Here is a 19,333-nt window from a genome sequence, read left to right as displayed (position 1 = left end):
TACCAGCAGCCCCAGTATATTATATACAGTGAGAAGCAGAGGGTACCAGCAGCCCCAGTATATTATATACGGCGAGAGGCAGTGGGTACCAGCAGCCCAGTATATTATATACAGTGAGAGGCAGAGGGTACCGGCAGCCCCAGTATATTATATACGGCGAGAGGCAGTGGGTACCGGCAGCCCCAGTATATTATATACAGTGAGAGGCAGAGGGTACCGGCAGCCCCAGTATATTATATACGGCGAGAAGCAGAGGGTACCGGCAGCCCCAGTATATTATATACAGTGAGAGGCAGAGGGTACCGGCAGCCCCAGTATATTATATACAGTGAGAGGCAGAGGGTACCAGCAGCCCCAGTATATTATATACAGTGAGAGGCAGTGGGTACCGGCACCCAAAGTGCTATCCAACTCCCCCTGCCAAGAAGCCATATTTTTGAAGTTGGAGACCTACAGTATAATCTCTCTTTCTCATATAGGTTAGGTGCCATTGTTCAGCTATAATTGTGCAGTTCTACTAGCTCCCCAGAGCTGCACCGCCAGTCTGTAATAATGCTACTGTGCTAGCAACTGGGAGCACTGCTGGGCCCCACGTTCTACCAATCATCATCATTATGTATGTATGGCGCTGGCCTCGTCTCACCCAATGGCCTCTGCTCTGTCATATTCACTGAGGAACTGGGTTTCTTAATGGGTGTTTTTAACTTTTCCTACTCTGCATCCCTATAGATCCTCTCAGGTCCCTGTCTGGGTTTCACATGAGGAGTGGGCGTGTCCTAACGGTCCCTGCCAGAAGGAAGGCTGCACTGATAAGTTTTAGAACAGAGACTAAATTCCCTGTGGGTAACAAAGTGCGTGGAGAAAACAATCCAAACTCTAACGAGCACTAAAATATAAGAGGCTGAAACAACTTTTTTTAAAAAAAAAAAACTGTCAGAGTTGTGGGTTTGGTGTCAGGGTAGAATTCCACGTAAATGCTTCTTACAGAGCTACAGATATGATTGGCAGCTCCAACAGCCAATAGGAAATGTTGGAATGGGAGAATATGGAGGAGAAATCAGTGACTGTATCTCTTCCCCTGGATGAATGCTCTGGGGGAGAAGATGAAACCTTCTATTGGGGAAACCCCATTCTGTGCAAGTGAATGGTTTCTCCCCTGCGGGGATGATGGTGTTGCTGGTTGGACTTTGTAGAATAAGGTTTCCCAGATTCTGTACATGTGAAAGTCACACATGAATTCCCTGGTGTCTGGGAAGGAAGAGCTTTGACACAAAACTCCCACATTCGGCACAAGGAAATGGTTTCTCCCCTGTGTGAGTTCTACAGTGGAACTGAAGTTGGTCCTTTTGAGAAAAGCTTTTGCCACATTCTGTACAAGTGAAAGGTTTCTCCCCTGTGTGAGTTGTGTGATGCCCGTTAAGGTGGCTCTTTACACCACAATGTTTCCCACATTGTGCGCAAGGGAATGGTTTCTCCCCTGTGTGAACTCTGTGATGGTTCAGTTAGGGGGAGATTTGGGGTGAGTGCCTATTTGTACCCTGGGTACCCCTGGAACTATAGCAGGGTGACTGTTACCCCAATGTTTCTATATATCTGTAACCTTGTTATGGGCTAAGGGGGCCCTGCCTGAAGGCCAGTTAGGGGGGGATTTGGGGTGAGTGCTTATTTGTGCCCTGGGTACCCCTGGAACTATAGCGGGGTGACTGTTACCCCAATGTTTCTATATATCTGTAACCTTGTTATGGGCTAAGGGGGCCCAGCCTGAAGGCCAGTTAGGGGGATTTGGGGTGAGTGCTTATTTGTGCCCTGGGTACCCCTGGAACTATAGCAGGGTGACTGTTACCCCAATGTTTCTATATATCTGTAACCTTGTTATGGGCTAAGGGGGCCCAGCCTGAAGGCCAGTTAGGGGGGGATTTGGGGTGAGTGCTTATTTGTGCCCTGGGTACCCCTGGAACTATAGCGGGGTGACTGTTGCCCCAATGTTTCTATATATCTGTAACCTTGTTATGGGCTAAGGGGGCCCAGCCTGAAGGCCAGTTAGGGGGGATTTGGGGTGAGTGCTTATTTGTGCCCTGGGTACCCCTGGAACTATAGCGGGGTGACTGTTACCCCAATGTTTCTATATATCTGTAACCTTGTTATGGGCTAAGGGGGCCCAGCCTGAAGGCCAGTTAGGGGGAGATTTGGGGTGAGTGCTTATTTGTGCCCTGGGTACCCCTGGAACTATAGCGGGGTGACTGTTACCCCAATGTTTCTATATATCTGTAACCTTGTTATGGGCTAAGGGGGCCCAGCCTGAAGGCCAGTTAGGGGGGGATTTGGGGTGCTTATTTGTGCCCTGGGTACCCCTGGAACTATAGCGGGGTGACTGTTACCCCAATGTTTCTATATATCTGTAACCTTGTTATGGGCTAAGGGGGCCCAGCCTGAAGGCCAGTTAGGGGGGGATTTGGGGTGAGTGCTTATTTGTGCCCTGGGTACCCCTGGAACTATAGCGGGGTGACTGTTACCCCAATGCCTGCGGCACAGAGGCGGGGCAGGCAATATATGATTGACAGTTCAGATTTTTAATTCCAATTACTTTAACTTCCCACTCAGCACTTGGCAAATGCATAAGATTTTGGGGGGATACAAAGCTTCCCTTAATAACAGTGCCCACAAAATGGCGCCGCCCTGCTGGCCATGACTGTAAATTCCAAGACTGAAGAGCGAAAAAACGAAATAATATATACAGTGTGAGAAAAGTTTATTTTGCTCAACTAACACGACGGAACAGGATTTGGAATTATTTCTTAGGGTGACAGTTCCCCTTTAAAAAAAAAAATATACAAAAACCGAAAATTTCCAAATAGCAAATTCCTTGCTTTACTCGTCTCCCATTCCTTCTTGTCGTGTTTACGTAGTTGGATTTGCCACAAGACGTAGAAAAATGATTTCCTTGCAGTAAAAACCCGGTGATTCCTCAGACATCACTTCCAGTAAGTTTTGTGCCCTGTTAAAGGGGTAGTTCCCCTTTAAATTAACTATTAGTATGACAAAGAGACAATCTGCCATTGGCTTTCAGTTTTTTATTTCACGTTTTTTCAGGTATTTAGTTCGACCTTCGGCAGCTCTCCGGTTTTGGAATTTCAGCAGCTATCCGGTTGCTAGGGTCTTGTTTATCTTAGCAACCAGGCAGTGGTTTGAATGAGAAACAGGCGCCTGAATAGAACAGGGTATGGATATAAAGATAACAATAACAATAGAATTGTAAGCTCAGAAGCAATAGTTTTCTGACTGCCGGGGTCGGCGACCCCCATTAGAAAGCTGGAAAGATGTACAAAGAGGATGGCAAATACTTAATAAAGCAACACAATAAATAATGAAGACCAATTGCAAAGTTGCTAGGAAGGTGAACCGCCCCTTTTTAACCGTTTCTAAACATTATTTATAATTTAACACGCACTTTTACATTTTAAAATCTGAGATTGGTAGATGATAGGTTGATACAGGGTTGGATTGGGGGGTCCAGGCCCCACTGGTGGCTCCCGTCCCAGGGGCCCTGCATGTGCCCCCCCCCGGCTGTGTCCCCTAACCCCCCCTCGCAGGGTCCCCTGTAACCCCCCCCTCGCAGGGTCCCCCACCTGATGTCCTCCCCTGAGCGGGTGTAAGTTTAACGCATCAGGGGAGGAGCGGTCGGGCAGGGGGAGCGCCGCCAGGGTCGGGTCTGGGCCACTGGGGCCCACCAGGATCTTTCCCAGCACCCCAGTCCAACCCTGGGTCGATACATAGGGGCTGATTTAACCAAATTGTTTTTTTTAATGGATTTGAAAGTCATACACTGCAGGTATAGAGGCGGGGCAGGCAATACATGACTGACAGATCAGATTTTTAAATACATTTAATACAGATAGGGGTGATTTCATAAAAAAAATTAATTTTAATAGTTTTTATTTATATCTTAATTTGTAAAGGACTTTTATTTTACAGATTTTTATGCCTGGGCAACAGGTCCTGTTTAAAGGTCCCAATACACGTTAAGATCCGCTCGTGTGGTGACGTCGCTAAACGAGTGGATCTTCTCCCGATATCCCCACCTACGGGTGGGCGATATCGGGCAAATTTAGGCTAATTGGGGCGAAACGATCTAATTATAACGACGGCAATGGGGGCAGTCGGTTCGTGGACAGCATCAACAAGCCGATGTGGCCCCCGATCCGACAAAATCTTTTAACCTGCCCGATCGATATCTGCCTGATTTTAGGCCAGATATTGGTTGGGCAGGCTCGTCGTTAGTGCACATACATGGGCCAATAAGCTGGCAAACTGGTCTAAGGCAGTGTTTTTCAACCTTTTTTGGGCAAAGGCACACTTGTTTCATGAAAAAAATCACGAGGCACACCACCATTAGAAAATGTTAAAAAATTTAACTCTGTGCCCAGCAGCAGTGCCCCCCTAGTACATTGGTGCCCAGCAGCAGTGCCCCCTAGTACATTGGTGCCAAGAGCAGTGCCCCCCTAGTACACTGGTGCCCAGCAGCAGTGCCCCCTAGTACATTGGTGCCAAGAGCAGTGCCACCCTAGTACATTGGTGCCCAGCAGCAGTGCCCCCCTAGTACATTGGTGCCAAGAGCAGTGCCCCCCTAGTACATTGGTGCCCAGCAGCAGTGCCCCCTAGTACATTGGTGCCAAGAGCAGTGCCCCCCTAGTACATTGGTGCCCTGCCTACGGCACACCAGGCAACATCTCGCGGCACACTAGTGTGCCACGGAACAGTGGTTGAAAAACGCTGGTCTAAGGGACCCATATCTGCAGCTACAATTGGCCCGTGTATAGGGACCTTAACACCTTACTATGTGTGGGCAAATCAAGAGGCAACACTAAGGGGGAGATTTACTAATCCACGAATCCAAATCCCGAAAGGGAAAAAATCTTACTGGAAATGAAAATTTTGCGTCATTTTCGTCGCCATCGTGATTTTTTCGTATTTTGCGCGACTTTTTCCTATTGAACGATCGTGAATGGCTGAAAAACCTTTCCGACTTTGCATGGTTTTGGAAACCTCCCATCGGAATAAATGGCACTGATACCGAAGCTTCGTTCGTACTCGTTGCGACAATACGATTTCTTTTGCGACAGCGTCGAAAAAGTCGCAAAAAACGCATTCGGACACTTTCGGTTCGTGGATTAGAGAATCTCCCCCTAAGGGGGGCATTTATCAACACTGGGATTTTCGTGGTTTTAGATATTTTCCAAACCCCATCGACGCTCATTTCCACAGACGTCAGTCATTTATCAAAAGATCCGAACTGAAAAAGCGACAAGGAAAAGCCCAAACCGTCACGTTTCTGTATTGTCGTACAAACGACAGCGTCAAAACCCCCCCAATTTTTTTTTTAAAGAAGAAAGATCTTCCAGTTGTAACCGAGACGCCTGGCGGGTTACACGATGGCGCATTTTTGCTTCTGGATTTGTTGCATTATAAATTGTGGGAAAAAAATGTGCGATAGTAAAGTCCCAGGCAGTGTCGCAATATATACAATATATTCTAAATAAGAACCGTAGGAACAGCATTGAGGGAATAGAACTTTGTTCACAGACAAATACAGATGAAGTGGGAGGCGGCAGGGGGTTGGAGTGCCGGGGCAATACACGGGGGCAGAACATTATACACATACAGTATGGGATATACAGTGCCAAGCTGCCACTAACGGCCAGAGCAGCACAATAAATACAAGAACATATAACAAGGCTCGATACATAACGACATACAGCACAAAACATTAATACACTGTATCACGATGAACATCTGAAATCCACCCAGGGAATCATGGGAATATCTGGGTCCTATAATTACTGCAGACAGAACGGTTCTGTGTGAATCTGCTCTTTCCTCCAAGCTTTCCCAACACTCACTGCAGGCAAATGGGTTCTCTCCTGTGTGTGTGTGTGTGTGCGAGAGTGTAGCTTTCCCAACACTTAGTGCAGGCAAATGGGTTCTCTCCTGTGTGTGTGTGTGTGTGTGTGTGTGAGAGTTCTGTGTTCTCTTAGCTTTCCCAACACTCCCTGCAAACACACAGGGACATATTTATAACATTTTCCAGTTATTTTGCAATCTAAAAAAACACAAACAGAAAAATGCACCAAACTCGAATATTTGTGGATATAAGAGCATTAAAACTCGCAAAAATATGAAACCAACAACTTGAGCACAGCCAGTCGTGAGAGAGTCATGACTTCTCTTAACCCAGTAGCTTTGCCCAGTTGTGTTATCTACATTAGAAAACAGCACTCAGATCTCTGTGACTTGTACTTGCCAATACACTCGGCAGGACAAGGAGACCAGAGGTTGCTAAGCACATAGAAGTCCTCTCTTTATCCGCTGCCGAAGTACAGTGCTCCCTTGTGGCTCGATGGGTTGTTCTCAAGGGGCCGGTGGTCCAGGTGCTCCCTATATGGGCCCCAAGGGGTGCAACTCAGTGCCCTTGAGCTACATGCCACTGTTGCCTTAATACTTTATGCCACAAAGGGCAGACCAACTACAAGTACCTAGGTTCTCTCCTGGATGAAATCTAACATGTTCTCTCCAGATTTAGTGCAAGCGTTGGGCTTTTCTCCAGTGTGTGTCCTAAGATGAACCTTGAGCCCAGTACTGCTTGTGTAGCTCTCCCCACACTCCCTGCAGACAAACGGTTTCTCTCCTGTATGAACCCGGACATGAACACTGAGGGTACTTTTATTCTTGAACCTCTTCCCGCACTCGCTGCAGACAAAAGGTTTCTCTCCTGTGTGAACCCGAAGATGAACATGAAGGGCATTTCTATCCTTGAAGCTCTTCCCACACTCGGAACAGGCAAATGGTTTCTCCCCTGTGTGACACCGAAGATGAGAAGTAAGCCCATTCTTATTGAAAAAGCTTTTCCCACACTCGGTGCAGACAAATGGCCTCACCCCGCTGTGGGTCTGTAGGTGGTGCTTCAGAGAATGCTTCAATCTGAACTCTTTCCCACACTCATAACAGGTGAACGGTTTAAACCCAGTATGGAACAGATGGTGCAATTGCAATTTATTTTTTTCCCGGAAACGTTTCCCGCACTCTGTGCACTCAAATGGTTTCTCCCCCGTGTGGATCATTTGGTGCCTTTCAAGGTTCCTCTTTGTCGGAAAGGATTTCCCACACTCCGTACAGGGGAAAACAATGCCTTTATGAACATTAATATGAATAACAAGTTCTTTCTTGGTACCGTAGATCCTCCCGCATTCCGTACAGACAAAGGGACTCACCCCGGTGTGAACAGAAAGATGGGCGTTAAGGTGCACCTTTCTACTGTAGCTTTTCCCGCACTCGGTGCAGACAAAGGGTTTCACTCCGACGTGAGTGAGATAATGAGAATTCAGGCTACTCCTATCCCTAAAGTTCCGCCCACATTCGCTACAAACGTAGCGCTGCTCTCCTGTATGAACCAGATGATGAACATTTAGTTTGCTTTTATCCTTGTAGGTTTTCCCACATTCGTTGCAGGCAAAGGGTCGTTCTCCTGTGTGAGTCAGAAGGTGAGCGCTGAGTTCTCTCTTTTTCCCAAAACTTTCCCCACACTCACTGCATTCATAACGCTCCATGGGACTCTCTAGATGAACAGCCAGTTCACTCCTATCCATGTCAGCTTCTCCCTGCTGGATACAGACAAATGGTTTCTCTTCTGAGGGACTCTCAATAGGAACATTGAGTGGCTTCTCTACTGTTTGAGTCCAAATAAGAGAAACATTTAGCGTTTCTTTCCTGTGGATCTCTTGGTGTTGCTGAAGGTCCCTGTTCCACAAGAAGCCCTTATTACTTTCAGTGCAGGTGAATGGTTTCCTCCCAGTATGAACCCATTTATGAGCAATGAGGATCTTCCTGTGAGAGAAATATTTCCCACATTTAGAGCAGACAAAGCTCCTCCCTGTGTGGATTCTCTGGTGGATGAGAAGGTTCTGGGTGCTACAGAATCTCATCCCCCATTTTGGGCTTCACAGAAAATATTTTGAGTTGTTTTTTGTGTCCTGTGTCCTGTGGTTTTAGACTTAAATCTTGTGTCTTCACATTTGATGTGTGTGGTTTGTGAGGAAAAGGGTTCCTCTCGTACTTGGGATTGTTAGAGCGGGACCTTTGTGTCTTTTCTATCCTTGCAGTAGAAGACCTCTTGTCTCATAAGTGTCTCAGTAGACCTCTTGTCATTTTGTGGAACCATCTGAGGCTGAGTATTCTGGTCGGATGTGCTTCATGGCTCTTTGCAAGAAGACTGGTTGAGGTTCTGCTGAATATCATGACCTCCTCTTCTTGCTCATCTGGGGATCTGCATGGAATTATGGGAAATTCTGCAGTTCCAACTTCTCAGACTCTCTAGTAAAACACAAACATAGGGAACATTCAATGCAATATCAAATCAAATTAAATGCAATAAAGCCGAATGCATCTTGGGGGTCGAGCAGATGAATTTGAGTAATGATGAGTGGGCGGGGGCAAGGGGCATCCAATAGAAAGGAGTTATGAGGGATGACAGAGACGATGTGGCAGCGAGGTAAGAAAATACTGAAAACTGGAATGATTCACCTCAAGATAATCTGATATTGATACAGGAAATACAATGGGCTCCATTACTAAAGGATTAACCTTATCTGCCTGTGTATGGGCCCCACCTAACTGCCGCCCCCACACCCCTGGCTTGTTGGTACAATCCTCTCCCACTGAGCCAGCACAGGCCCACGTGATGCTCTGATTGCTAGCCAAATGATTAGATTGGCCCAATTAGGCCTGTAATGTAGGTGGCCAAACAGGCCAAGATCTCCTCCCCAACCCCACCCAGATCTGTATGCGCCCGGCTGGCGTAAGAAAGCCGTTTGTCGGTGCTGCACCCAACAGTCACCCTGGCACAGGCCCAGCGGTACCACTAACAAAACTGCCACAATTCCAGCTGCACCAACACTTTCTGTGACTGACATAGAAATGAATGGGGGCAATTTCGGCTGATTTGGTGTCGTGTATTAAACGCAGCCAATCAGATCATCTGAAATTATTCCACGCGCCAGTGCCCCAGATATCATGAATCTGCTGTAAATATATCTACTGTCATTGCACACATATACCCCCCTATACAGCCCTATATACCCCCCCACACACCGCTATATACCCCCATATACCCCCCACACACCCCTATATACAGCCCTATATACCCACCACACACCCCTATATACCCCCATATACAGCCCTATATACCCCCCACACAATCCCTATATACCCCCACATAAAGCCCTATGTACCCCCACAAACAGCCCTATGTACCCCCACATACAGCCCTATGTACCCCCACATACAGCCCTATGTACCCCCACACACAGCCCTATGTACCCCCACATACAGCCCTATGTACCCCCACATACAGCCCTATGTACCCCCACATACAGCCCTAAATACCCCCATATACAGCCCTATATACCCCCATATACAGCCCTATATATCCCCATATACAGCCCTATATACCCCCATATACAGCCCTATATACCCCCATATACAGCCCTATGTACCCCCCACACAATCCCTATATACCCCCATATAAAGCCCTATATATCCCCATATACAGCCCTATATACCCCCATATACAGCCCTATATACCCCCATATACAGCCCTATGTACCCCCCACACAATCCCTATATATCCCCATATACAGCCCTATATACCCCCATATACAGCCCTATATACCCCCATATACAGCCCTATATACCCCCACATACAGCCCTATGTACCCCCACATACAGCCCTATGTACCCCCATATACAGCCCTATGTACCCCCACATACAGCCCTATGTACCCCCCACATACAGCCCTATGTACCCCCATATACAGCCCTATGTACCCCCATATACAGCCCTATATACCCCCATATACAGCCCTATGTATCCCCATATACAGCCCTATGTATCCCCACATACAGCCCTATGTACCCCCACATACAGCCCTATGTACCCCCACATACAGCCCTATGTACCCCCCACATACAGCCCTATATACCCCCATATACAGCCCTATATACCCCCATATACAGCCCTATATACCCCATATACAGCCCTATGTACCCCCACATACAGCCCTATGTACCCCCACATACAGCCCTATGTACCCCCACATACAGCCCTATGTACCCCCACATACAGCCCTATGTACCCCCACATACAGCCCTATGTACCCCCACATACAGCCCTATATACCCCCACATACAGCCCTATATACCCCCACATACAGCCCTATATACCCCCACATACAGCCCTATGTACCCCCACATACAGCCCTATGTACCCCCACATACAGCCCTATATACCCCCACATACAGCCCTATATACCCCCACATACAGCCCTATATACCCCCACATACAGCCCTATATACCCCCACATACAGCCCTATGTACCCCCACATACAGCCCTATGTACCCCCACATACAGCCCTATGTACCCCCACATACAGCCCTATGTACCCCCACATACAGCCCTATGTACCCCCACATACAGCCCTATGTACCCCCACATACAGCCCTATGTACCCCCACATACAGCCCTATGTACCCCCACATACAGCCCTATGTACCCCCACATACAGCCCTATGTACCCCCACATACAGCCCTATGTACCCCCCACATACAGCCCTATGTACCCCCATATACAGCCCTATGTACCCCCATATACAGCCCTATGTACCCCCATATACAGCCCTATGTACCCCCATATACAGCCCTATGTACCCCCATATACAGCCCTATGTACCCCCATATACAGCCCTATGTACCCCCACATACAGCCCTATGTACCCCCACATACAGCCCTATGTACCCCCACATACAGCCCTATGTACCCCCACATACAGCCCTATATACCCCCATATACAGCCCTATGTACCCCCATATACAGCCCTATGTACCCCCATATACAGCCCTATGTACCGCCACATACAGCCCTATATACCCCCACATACAGCCCTATATACCCCCATATACAGCCCTATGTACCCCCCACACAATCCCTATATATCCCCATATACAGCCCTATATACCCCCATATACAGCCCTATATACCCCCCACACAATCCCTATATACCCCCATATACAGCCCTATATACCCCCATATACAGCCCTATATACCCCCATATACAGCCCTATGTACCCCCATATACAGCCCTATATACCCCCATATACAGCCCTATATACCCCCATATACAGCCCTATATACCCCCATATACAGCCCTATGTACCCCCATATACAGCCCTATATACCCCCATATACAGCCCTATATACCCCCATATACAGCCCTATATACCCCCATATACAGCCCTATGTACCCCCATATACAGCCCTATGTACCCCCATATACAGCCCTATGTACCCCCATATACAGCCCTATATACCCCCATATACAGCCCTATGTACCCCCCATATACAGCCCTATATACCCCCCACACAATCCCTATATACCCCATATACAGCCCTATATACCCCCATATACAGCCCTATATACCCCCACATACAGCCCTATATACCCCATATACAGCCCTATGTACCCCCATATACAGCCCTATGTACCCCCACATACAGCCCTATGTACCCCCATATACAGCCCTATATACCCCCATATACAGCCCTATATACCCCCATATACAGCCCTATGTACCCCCATATACAGCCCCTATGTACCCCCATATACAGCCCTATGTACCCCCATATACAGCCCTATGTACCCCCACATACAGCCCTATGTACCCCCACATACAGCCCTATGTACCCCCACATACAGCCCTATATACCCCCACATACAGCCCTATATACCCCCACATACAGCCCTATATATCCCCATATACAGCCCTATGTACCCCCACATACAGCCCTATGTACCCCCACATACAGCCCTATATACCCCCACATACAGCCCTATATACCCCCACATACAGCCCTATGTACCCGCACATACAGCCCTATGTACCCCCATATACAGCCCTATGTACCCCCATATACAGCCCTATGTACCCCCATATACAGCCCTATATACCCCCATATACAGCCCTATATACCCCCATATACAGCCCTATATACCCCCATATACAGCCCTATATACCCCATATACAGCCCTATATACCCCCACATACAGCCCTATGTACCCCCATATACAGCCCTATATACCCCCACATACAGCCCTATGTACCCCCACATACAGCCCTATGTACCCCCATATACAGCCCTATATACCCCCACATACAGCCCTATATACCCCCACATACAGCCCTATGTACCCCCCACATACAGCCCTATGTACCCCCACATACAGCCCTATGTACCCCCACATACAGCCCTATGTACCCCCACATACAGCCCTATGTACCCCCACATACAGCCCTATGTACCCCCACATACAGCCCTATGTACCCCCACATACAGCCTATGTACCCCCCACATACAGCCCTATATACCCCATATACAGCCCTATGTACCCCCATATACAGCCCTATGTACCCCCATATACAGCCCTATGTACCCCCACATACAGCCCTATGTACCCCCACATACAGCCCTATGTACCCCCACATACAGCCCTATATACCCCCACATACAGCCCTATATACCCCCACATACAGCCCTATATACCCCCACATACAGCCCTATGTACCCCCACATACAGCCCTATGTACCCCCACATACAGCCCTATATACCCCCACATACAGCCCTATATACCCCCATATACAGCCCTATGTACCCCCATATACAGCCCTATGTACCCCCATATACAGCCTTATATACCCCATATACAGCCCTATATACCCCCATATACAGCCCTATATACCCCCATATACAGCCCTATGTACCCCCATATACAGCCCTATATACCCCCATATACAGCCCTATGTACCCCCCATATACAGCCCTATATACCCCCCACACAATCCCTATATACCCCCATATACAGCCCTATATACCCCCATATACAGCCCTATATACCCCCACATACAGCCCTATATACCCCCATATACAGCCCTATATACCCCCATATACAGCCCTATGTACCCCCACATACAGCCCTATGTACCCCCATATACAGCCCTATATACCCCCATATACAGCCCTATATACCCCCATATACAGCCCTATGTACCCCCATATACAGCCCTATGTACCCCCATATACAGCCCTATGTACCCCCATATACAGCCCTATGTACCCCCACATACAGCCCTATGTACCCCCACATACAGCCCTATGTACCCCCACATACAGCCCTATGTACCCCCACATACAGCCCTATGTACCCCCACATACAGCCCTATGTACCCCCACATACAGCCCTATATACCCCCACATACAGCCCTATATACCCCCACATACAGCCCTATATACCCCCACATACAGCCCTATATATCCCCACATACAGCCCTATATACCCCCATATACAGCCCTATGTACCCCCATCCCATATACAGCCCTATGTACCCCCATATACAGCCCTATATACCCCCATATACAGCCCTATGTACCCCCATATACAGCCCTATGTACCCCCATATACAGCCCTATGTACCCCCATATACAGCCCTATTACAGCCCTATGTACCCCCATATACAGCCCTATGTACCCCATATACAGCCCTATGTACCCCCATATACAGCCCTATGTACCCCCATATACAGCCCTATATACCCCCACATACAGCCCTATATACCCCCACATACAGCCCTATATACCCCCACATACAGCCCTATATACCCCCACATACAGCCCTATATACCCCCACATACAGCCCTATGTACCCCCACATACAGCCCTATGTACCCCCACATACAGCCCTATGTACCCCCACATACAGCCCTATGTACCCCCACATACAGCCCTATGTACCCCCACATACAGCCCTATGTACCCCCACATACAGCCCTATGTACCCCCACATACAGCCCTATGTACCCCCACATACAGCCCTATGTACCCCCATATACAGCCCTATGTACCCCCATATACAGCCCTATGTACCCCCATATACAGCCCTATGTACCCCCATATACAGCCCTATGTACCCCCATATACAGCCCTATGTACCCCCACATACAGCCCTATGTACCCCCACATACAGCCCTATATACCCCCACATACAGCCCTATATACCCCCACATACAGCCCTATGTACCCCCACATACAGCCCTATGTACCCCCACATACAGCCCTATGTACCCCCACATACAGCCCTATGTACCCCCACATACAGCCCTATATACCCCCACATACAGCCCTATGTACCCCCACATTACAGCCCTATGTACCCCCATATACAGCCCTATGTACCCCCATATACAGCCCTATGTACCCCCATATACAGCCCTATGTACCCCATTATACAGCCCTATGTACCCCCATATACAGCCCTATGTACCCCCCATATACAGCTCTATGTACCCCCACATACAGCCCTATGTACCCCACATACAGCCCTATGTACCCCCACATACAGCCCTATATACCCCCACATACAGCCCTATATACCCCCACATACAGCCCTATGTACCCCCACATACAGCCCTATGTACCCCCACATACAGCCCTATGTACCCCCACATACAGCCCTATATACCCCCACATACAGCCCTATGTACCCCCACATACAGCCCTATGTACCCCCATATACAGCCCTATGTACCCCCACATACAGCCCTATATACCCCCACATACAGCCCTATATACCCCCATATACAGCCCTATGTACCCCCCACACAATCCCTATATATCCCCATATACAGCCCTATATACCCCCATATACAGCCCTATATACCCCCCACACAATCCCTATATACCCCCATATACAGCCCTATATACCCCCATATACAGCCCTATATACCCCCATATACAGCCCTATGTACCCCATATACAGCCCTATATACCCCCATATACAGCCCTATATACCCCCATATACAGCCCTATATACCCCCATATACAGCCCTATGTACCCCCATATACAGCCCTATATACCCCCATATACAGCCCTATATACCCCCATATACAGCCCTATATACCCCCATATACAGCCCTATGTACCCCCATATACAGCCCTATGTACCCCCATATACAGCCCTATATACCCCCATATACAGCCCTATGTACCCCCCATATACAGCCCTATATACCCCCCACACAATCCCTATATACCCCCATATACAGCCCTATATACCCCCACATACAGCCCTATATACCCCCATATACAGCCCTATGTACCCCCATATACAGCCCTATGTACCCCCACATACAGCCCTATGTACCCCCATATACAGCCCTATATACCCCCATATACAGCCCTATATACCCCCATATACAGCCCTATGTACCCCCATATACAGCCCTATGTACCCCCATATACAGCCCTATGTACCCCCACATACAGCCCTATGTACCCCCACATACAGCCCTATGTACCCCCACATACAGCCCTATATACCCCCACATACAGCCCTATATATCCCCACATACAGCCCTATGTACCCCCCACATACAGCCCTATATACCCCCACATACAGCCCTATATACCCCCATATACAGCCCTATGTACCCCCATATACAGCCCTATGTACCCCCATATACAGCCCTATGTACCCCCATATACAGCCCTATGTACCCCCATATACAGCCCTATGTACCCCATATACAGCCCTATGTACCCCCATATACAGCCCTATATACCCCCACATACAGCCCTATATACCCCCACATACAGCCCTATGTACCCCCACATACAGCCCTATATACCCCCACATACAGCCCTATGTACCCCCACATACAGCCCTATGTACCCCCACATACAGCCCTATATACCCCCACATACAGCCCTATATACCCCCACATACAGCCCTATGTACCCCCACATACAGCCCTATATACCCCCACATACAGCCCTATATACCCCCACATACAGCCCTATATACCCCCCATATACAGCCCTATATACCCCCATATACAGCCCTATATACCCCCATATACAGCCCTATGTACCCCCATATACAGCCCTATATACCCCCATATACAGCCCTATATACCCCCATATACAGCCCTATGTACCCCCATATACAGCCCTATATACCCCCATATACAGCCCTATGTACCCCCATATACAGCCCTATATACCCCCATATACAGCCCTATATACCCCCATATACAGCCCTATATATCCCCATGTACAGCCCTATGTACCCCCATGTACAGCCCTATGTACCCCCATGTACAGCCCTATGTACCCCCATATACAGCCCTATGTACCCCCATATACAGCCCTATGTACCCCCATATACAGCCCTATGTACCCCCATATACAGCCCTATGTACCCCCACATACAGCCCTATGTACCCCCACATACAGCCCTATGTACCCCCACATACAGCCCTATGTACCCCCACATACAGCCCTATGTACCCCCATATACAGCCCTATGTACCCCCATATACAGCCCTATATACCCCCATATACAGCCCTATATACCCCCATATACAGCCCTATATATCCCCATATACAGCCCTATATACCCCCATATACAGCCCTATGTACCCCCATATACAGCCCTATGTACCCCCATATACAGCCCTATGTACCCCCATATACAGCCCTATGTACCCCCATATACAGCCCTATGTACCCCCATATACAGCCCTATGTCCCATAACAGCCCTATGTACCCCCATATACAGCCCTATATACAGCCCTATATACCCCCATATACAGCCCTATGTACCCCCATATACAGCCCTATGTACCCCCATATACAGCCCTATGTACCCCCATATACAGCCCTATGTACCCCCATATACAGCCCTATGTACCCCCATATACAGCCCTATGTACCCCCATATACAGGCCCTATGTACCCCCATATACAGCCCTATATACCCCACATACAGCCCTATATACCCCCAACATACAGCCCTATATACCCCCACATACAGCCCTATATCCCCCACATACAGCCCTATATACCCCCACATACAGCCCTATGTACCCCCACATACAGCCCTATGTACCCCCCATATACAGCCCTATGTACCCCCACATACAGCCCTATATACCCCCACATACAGCCCTATGTACCCCCACATACAGCCCTATGTACCCCCATATACAGCCCTATATACAGCCCTATATACCCCCATATACAGCCCTATATACCCCCACATACAGCCCTATATACCCCATATACAGCCCTATATACCCCCATAACAGCCCTATGTACCACCCATATACAGCCCTATATACCCCCATATACAGCCCTATATACCCCCATTATACAGCCCTATGTACCCCCAATATACAGCCCTATATACCCCCATATACAGCCCTATGTACCCCCATATACAGCCCCTATATACCCCATATACAGCCCTATATACCCCCATATACAGCCCTATATACAGCCCTATATACCCCCACATTACAGCCCTATATACCCCCATATACAGCCCTATATACCCCCATATACAGCCCTATGTACCCCCATATACAGCCCTATATACCCCCATATACAGCCCCTATGTACCCCCATATACAGCCCTATATACCCCCATATACAGCCCTATGTACCCCCATATACAGCCCTATATACAGCCCTATATACCCCCATATACAGCCCTATATACCCCCACCATACAGCCCTATATACCCCCATATACAGCCCTATATACCCCATATACAGCCCTATGTACCCCATATACAGCCCTATTACCCCCATATACAGCCCTATATACCCCCATATACAGCCCTATTGTACCCCCATATACAGCCCTATATACCCCCATATACAGCCCTATGTACCCCCATATACAGCCCTATATACCCCCATATACAGCCCTATATACCCCCCATATACAGCCCTATGTACCCCCATATACAGCCCTATATACCCCCATATACAGCCCTATATACCCCATATACAGCCCTATGTACCCCCATATACAGCCCTATATACCCCATATACAGCCCTATGTACCCCCATATACAGCCCTATATACCCCATATACAGCCCTATATACCCCCATATACAGCCCTATGTACCCCCATATACAGCCCTATGTACCCCATATACAGCCTATGTACCCCCATATACAGCCCTATATACCCCATATACAGCCCTATGTACCCCCATATACAGCCCTATATACCCCCATATACAGCCTATATACCCCTATACAGCCCTATATACCACCCATATACAGCCCTATATACCCCATATACAGCCCTATATACCCCCATATACAGCCCTATATACCCATATACAGCCTATATACCCCATATACAGCCCTATATACCCCCATATACAGCCCTATGTACCCCCATATACAGCCCTATATACCCCCATATACAGCCCTACGATCCCCCCATTAATTCCCAGGGCTCAGAACCCCCCGGGGGAATTTGCTTTCCTGTCTATGATTTAATAATACGGACCGGTCGGTACCTCCCCCCCCCCCCCCCCCCCCCCCCCCCCCCCCGAACAGCAGATAAATAACGGGGCCCGGTACCTGTGCGGGCAGAGCCCAGACATGCGCAGATCCGAGCAGCGACTCCTTCCGGTGGGAAAATGAAAGGGAAACTGGGCCGGAAACGCAAATACTGAATCATAACTGGAACGGTTTCAATCCTCCAGCGCCCCCTGCCGCCCCCGCCGCTAACTGCCCCCCTGCCGCCCCCGCCGCTAACTGCCCCCCCCTGCCGCCCCCCACCGCTAACTGCGCCCCCTGCCGCCCCCACCCTAACTGCGCCCCCTGCCGCCCCCACCGCTAACTGCACCCCCTGCCGCCCCCACCGCTAACTGCCCCCCCTGCCGCCCCCACCCCTAACTGCCCCCCTGCCGCCCCCCACCGCTAACTGCGCCCCCTGCCGCCCCCCACCGCTAACTGCCCCCCCTGCCGCCCCACCGCTAACTGCCCCCCTGCCGCCCCCACCGCTACTGCCCCCCTGCCGCCCCCACCCCTAACTGCCCCCCCTGCCGCCCCCCACCGCTAACTGCCCCCCCTGCCGCCCCCACCGCTAACTGCCCCCCCCTGCCGCCCCCACCCGCTAACTGCCCCCCCTGCCGCCCCCACCCTTAACTGCACCCCTGCCGCCCCCACCGCTAACTGCCCCCCTGCCGCCCCCACCCCTAACTGCGCCCCCTGCCGCCCCCACCGCTAACTGCCCCCCTGCCGCCCCCACCGCTAACTGCGCCCCCTGCCGCCCCCACCGCTAACTGCCCCCCTTGCCGCCCCCACCGCTAACTGCCCCCCCTGCCGCCCCCACCGCTAACTGCCCCCCCTGCCGCCCCCACCCC

The 19,333-nt window shown here is 49.5% G+C and overlaps 1 protein-coding gene across 1 annotated transcript; it reads right to left on the bottom strand.

Annotated features, from left to right (window-relative positions):
- Positions 1-5,554: 5,554 nt before the first annotated feature.
- LOC101734449 (gastrula zinc finger protein XlCGF26.1-like) lies at positions 5,555-18,631 on the bottom strand. Its single transcript, XM_031904441.1, has 2 exons — positions 18,546-18,631; positions 5,555-8,364 (listed from the first exon to the last, which is right to left on the bottom strand). The coding sequence occupies exon 2, from the start codon at positions 7,974-7,976 to the stop codon at positions 6,531-6,533; it is 1,446 nt and encodes a 481-aa protein (XP_031760301.1). The 5' UTR covers positions 7,977-8,364; positions 18,546-18,631; the 3' UTR covers positions 5,555-6,530.
- Between the last annotated feature and the right edge of the window lie 702 nt (positions 18,632-19,333).

This window comes from Xenopus tropicalis, chromosome 6 (genome assembly GCF_000004195.4).
Source record: "Xenopus tropicalis strain Nigerian chromosome 6, UCB_Xtro_10.0, whole genome shotgun sequence".
Lineage (NCBI taxonomy): Eukaryota > Metazoa > Chordata > Amphibia > Anura > Pipidae > Xenopus > Xenopus tropicalis.
Note: the sequence above shows the minus strand (reverse complement) of the source record. Positions and strands in the feature narration are given on the sequence as shown.